This window comes from Cucurbita pepo, chromosome LG11, assembly GCF_002806865.2.
Source record: "Cucurbita pepo subsp. pepo cultivar mu-cu-16 chromosome LG11, ASM280686v2, whole genome shotgun sequence".
NCBI classification, from domain to species: Eukaryota; Viridiplantae; Streptophyta; class Magnoliopsida; order Cucurbitales; family Cucurbitaceae; genus Cucurbita; species Cucurbita pepo.
In genome coordinates, this window is record NC_036648.1 from 7,054,847 (window position 1) to 7,060,381 (window position 5,535).

The 5,535-nt window shown below is 36.7% G+C and overlaps 1 protein-coding gene across 1 annotated transcript; it reads left to right on the plus strand.

The window, feature by feature from the left end:
- Positions 1-329: 329 nt before the first annotated feature.
- Positions 330-1,703, plus strand: LOC111805549 (probable pectinesterase 29). The gene is made up of 5 exons (XM_023690659.1): positions 330-487; positions 552-711; positions 870-1,100; positions 1,185-1,432; positions 1,547-1,703. Exons 1-5 carry the CDS (start codon positions 330-332, stop codon positions 1,701-1,703), a joined length of 954 nt encoding a protein of 317 aa, XP_023546427.1.
- Positions 1,704-5,535: the final 3,832 nt, after the last annotated feature.

Consider the following 5,535-nt stretch of genomic DNA (forward strand, 5'->3'; position numbering starts at 1 on the left):
GTTAGGAATTCTTTTCGTTCCATTGCATAATCAAAGTGTCCATTTGACTGCAGAAGAGAGGGAGAAGGGAGATTTGATAAGGTACGCCAATTCATAATATTATTATTATTTTCGTCGTCATTTCATGGGCTTAATTTAAATAATTAGACTAAATTAATGAAACTATCCCAAACTAACCATAAAATTTAAAGATATTATTGAGACAATTACCAAGTTTTGGAATATTTTTATTAATATAGTGAACTTGCAGATTCGAGCTCCCTTCTAAACCCAAAAGAATGCAGCTACTATCTCCATTTCTCTTGCTCTTCACCCTGTTTAATGCTGCAATGAACTTTACAAGGGCCCTTGACTTTAATATTCAATCCGTCATTGTTGTTGACAAGTCTGGCAAAGGCAATTTCAAGACCATTCAAGCAGCCATCGACTCAGTTCCACTTAACAACAACAAATGGGTTAAGATTGAAGTCAACCCTGGTGAATACAGGTAATACAACACATGAATATGCCTAATTCTAGTGAGGTTATGTTCTAATATGGTCATTTTGTAGAGAAATGGTGACAATCCCGTCAAAAAAATCATTCATTTATCTACAAGGGGGTCACCGCAGTACGACGGTTATCACTTTCGATGGTCATCAACAAACAAATACTAGCGCTACATTTAATTCAATGGCTGATAACATTATTGCAAGAGGCATTACCTTTGAGGTATTGCAGCTTCTATAAACTAAACTTAAAGCTCATAGTTGCATGATAAGTATAAGTATAGTATGCATCTGAGCAGTCACAGAAGACTTCGATTGTTCAATCATTGATCATAGTCTATCTTGTATGAATTGTTGCTTTTATGCTTGCGTTGCACGCAGAACTCGTTCAACCTGGCAAATGCTCCACAATTGTTTGTTCAAAGTGCTGAAACATTCTATACACAAGCATTAGCTGCAAGAATCTACGGTGACAAATCGGCTTTTATCAGCTGTGGATTCAAAGGGTTTCAAGACACATTATGGGATGTAAAAGGCCGCCACTATTTCAAACGTTGTTACATTGAAGGTGCCATAGATTTCATCTTTGGTAATGGTCAATCAATTTATGAGGTAATCAGTTCGACTTCTTTTTTTCTACAAATTGTCATTGGCGATGCTCTACTAATAACACAATGGGAGAGACTAAAAATGCAGGGCTGCTTGATATATGTTAATGTTGGACTTCTCCCTGAAGTCAACCAAGGATACATTACTGCACAAGGTCGACAATCCGAAAACGATCCAAGCGGATTTGTATTTCAACAGTGCACCATAACGGGGTCGGGCAAAGCTTTTTTGGGGAGAGCATATGGTCCTTTTTCCAGAGTTATATTTAAAGATACGAACATGGGGAAAGTCGTAGCACCAGAGGGATGGGATGCTTGGCACTTCAAGGGCCAAGAGTAAGTTCAAAACCTAAAAGATAAAAAAAAAAAAAAAAAAAAAAAAACAAAAAACAAAAGCTTTTCGAGTTCTAGATTTTATTGTCAAGTTCTAATTCGTGTTACATTCTGTAGGACAAATTTTGTGTACATCGAGTCCAATAGTAGGGGGACAGGATCTTCCCCTTCCAAAAGGGTTTCATGGGCAATGACGCAGGGAAGCTCACAACTAAGCGGCTACTCCGTCAAATCCTTCATTAACCAAGATTGGTGGATTCCCAATTTCCTTTGAGACACTCTTATATATGAACTCACCATGATTAGGCCTTACTTGTGTGAACTCACCCTCTCAATAAGTTTAGGGTGGTTTAGTTTCATATTTTCCTTCTACAAGCGGTATACAAATTTTATAGGAAATTTGTTTTGTGATTTGTGTTTCTTTTTTGTTTCCGAGCTTTCTGTTTGGAAATGCTTCGTTGTAAAGAACAAATGAAATTTGAGAGCTCTATTCATGTTTCAAACTACACAATTTCTTCGAACGTTACTTGAGAATTAACTTCAATCTTTCTATAAAAGATAAGATATCATTTAGGACATGAGTTCTCTCATGGAGACACGTGATTAGTAGTAGTTTTGGTGCACAAATTAGAACTCACCTTAGAATTCAAAGAAAAGAGTAACTACCTTTCTCTTTTAAAAGAACCATAAGCCCTCCAAAAAACGGCCTTTTTCGTGTCCACCTATGTTACTACGTGTCACAATCATACATTTTCAACTATGCAGTGTCGTGATCTTAACACGATTACGACAACCCTTGAGGGGAACTCAAACCCCATGCACATTTTTCGCCCATCTTTGAGGCTTCGTCGAACCTTAGGCGAGGTTTGTTTTTGCCAACCGAATATAACTCGTGTGAAATCCAAGCTAGTTTTTCTACACAAGCTATCTGCGCGTGCAGGTTCAATCTTTTGTGACCCGATCGACTTGCCTCTATACTAGACCAAGTAATTCGGCTCGACCTCGCCTCTAGTCGGGGCCAAGGTCTCTCAATGCAACATTGCGTTTATCGAGACATTGGTCCCTCCTGTGTCCATGCCGTATCATTTACGAACTTTGTACTGAATGGTGGGTGTATGATCCAACCTCCGACACATGGGGTGGAGAGCGATGATGGCACATTCGTGCCGTCCAATTCTGTTCTTAAAAATCTCATTTCAAAAGAAGTCTGAGACACTAATCTCGCAACGCTAACCCTGACTATGACAACGTATGTGCCGAAGGGTAGCTTGTTTAGGGCACAAGGGTGGTGGAGAGCTGACACCATACCTCCCCTAAGGTACATTCTAAGACATTTTCAATCTTTTTGGAATAGACGTGATTTTGCTTAATGACCATACGACCTCGTGGAACGATGGTTTAGTATTGACACCAAATTTGCTAGCATTCATATTTCATAGGGATGGACTTAACTCCAGAGCCACATGCCCAAATTCCCTTCATAACCGTAACTTTTGAGTTTTAGGTTCGGAGCCCTATCCTACCCTTCATCAAGCCTATCTTTGTCCCTCTTGTCCACTCGTTTGCTCCATCTCAGTGATGCCTCAACTTAGCTTTAATGCACATTCCTTTGGTGTGTTAGATGATGCACCGTCCTCCTCGGTCGTATCATGGCATTCGTCTTGTCTGCACATGAGGTTCCAACCTACTCTCTTCATAGTATCGTGATACAGGAAGGCCAAAGTCAATTCTAAGAGAACGAAGGACATGTTTTGAACCGATTATGAAACGGCTAAAATGACTTTTGTCATGTTTAAGACCACTCTCAAGCGTGTCTTCAAGATTATCTAAAATCAACTTAATACTTGTTAAGGATATTTAGTAATAAATTATAGTTTACCATATATATTATATTTGATATTTTATTATAAGGCAAATATCTAATATTTGACTTATTACCATAGATATCTTTCCATTTATTGTTATTTCCATTTATTACTATTTCCATATACTTGTAATTTATTTGATTATAAATAAGATAACTTTCACACCATTTAGGTATGGTGGATTAATGAAACACTCACATGGTATTAGAGCCCTTCTGGTTTAGCAACCGTGATCCTTTCTTTTCAATGGCTTCTGAATCATCTACTATTCTTCTCCGCCACCCCTGCTGGCTTTGATGCCGCAGGTGCAGTCTCCATGGCAGCCGCAGGCAGAGCCGATTGATTACTCTTCGGCTCCTTTCTTTTGACCTCCAAATCACCCTTTGCCATACTCTGTACATGCAACCTCACTTTTTCCAAACATAGCCTCTTTCATTTTCTTCCCAATTTTCCCTTCATCCTTCACATAAATCCTAACCTAAACCTATCAATCGCAGAGATTTACCTTTCAAATCTGGGCGCCGCACTGGCCTCTTCGCCAACCAAGTTGCCGCTGCCCTTCTCGCCAAAATTGGCTCCTTCGCCCAATGTGGCGACTCTTCCGGCTGCCCTTCTCGCCAAAATTGGCTCCTTCACCCAATGTGGCGACTCTTCAGGCTTCAACATTGTCTTTGTCCCTTTCTCTACGTTTCCCCTTCTACTTCTTGGGGTTAGACATATTCTCACCAGAGCCAAGGCACTATCGTCGCTAAGCGACAATCCCTCTTCATGGGTTAAGACATATTCTCGCCAAAGCCAAGGCAGCATCGCCGCTGAGCGACGATCCCTCTGCAATTTTCGATGGCCAAGAAAGTGTTTTTTTACGCCTCCTCTGAACCAGGTTGTTGACATCTTCACGAAAAGTGCTTCTCAGCCTCTTTGAATTTTTCAGATTCAAGCTTCACGTTCGTTCAAATCCGACGTTCAGCTTGCGGTGGGGTGTTAAGGATATTTAGTAATAAATTATAGTTTACCATATATATTATATTTGATATTTTATTATAAGGCAAATATGTAATATTTACCTTATTACCATAGATATCTTCCCATTTATTGTTATTTCCATTTATTACTATTTTCATATCCTTAATTATTTGATTATAAATAAGATATCTTTCACACTATTTAGGTGTGGTGGATTAATCAAACACTCACAATACTCAATGTCACAATTTTGAACACGATTGTCTTACCAACAAAATTGGTTTCAGATGATTAAAAACATATTTCGAAGAACCTGACAAAGGAGACTTAAGCTATTTAAAAATCATTACCAAAAATGCTCGAATCTTCTTAGATTCTTTTTGTGATTCTTATACGGTATCTCATCAGCAATCCTAACTAATTGAAATTTACCCTAATTTTCCAATCAGTACAATATAATGAAATTGGTGGATGGAATTCACCAAAAATGATTCTCTATTTTAGTATAGGTATCTGAAACTGCGAAGTGACAAAGTCTAAGTAGAGTATTTGATAAAACATCCAAATTCTTTATGGTGAATAGGCATAGCCAGATTAGCCGGATTCTTCTTCTGCGAACATCATATGCATCAAACGCCATTGAAAATTGCGCCGTTAAGTCCTACAAAACTGCTTCAAAACTTCAAATAGTGTTTATTGCAATCTTAAATGTTGATTTATTACAATTTAATTTTAAATTTTGTGTTTATTAAAATTTTAATTTAAAAAAGATTATATTTAAAATTTCAAAAATATAAATTCAAAATTTAGTTCATTTTTAAAAATTTTGAAATTGAAAACTAAAAGATTTATTATTATTATTTTTTTAAAAAAAAAAAGTTTGGATACTTATTTGATACGAAATAGAGATAAATCTCAAAATCAATACATCTTATCGGAGATCATCATCACTCTTGCAAAATAATGGGTGATACTTTCATCCTTTTGATCTCTACTACCTCAAATTATCTCTTATTGCAATAAGAAGAGATTTCCTTTACTTTTTAGCTTCCACCGAACTTTCGGTTTATTGAGTCCGTAACAATTTTAATTTGAGTTTAGGTCATATTATACATATTATCCAGTTTTAAATATAATAGACCAAGTTATAAAATTTTGAAGTTATATATTACGAGTTATTAGATATAAATTAAAGATTTTTTTTGTTTTTTTTTGGATTTTGGAGGAAATAAAAATTAGTTAAAAAAAGAAAAAAAGAAAACAAAAATGTATGAGAGG

Excerpts from the sequence above, each read along its gene's own strand:
- LOC111805549 (XM_023690659.1), top strand. The coding sequence starts at position 330 with ATGAACTTTACAAGGGCCCTTGACTTTAATATTCAATCCGTCATTGTT. Across the intron at positions 488-551 it reads GTCAACCCTGGTGAATACAG|AGAAATGGTGACAATCCCGT; the intron begins GTAATACAACAC and ends GTCATTTTGTAG. Across the intron at positions 1,101-1,184 it reads ATGGTCAATCAATTTATGAG|GGCTGCTTGATATATGTTAA; the intron begins GTAATCAGTTCG and ends CTAAAAATGCAG.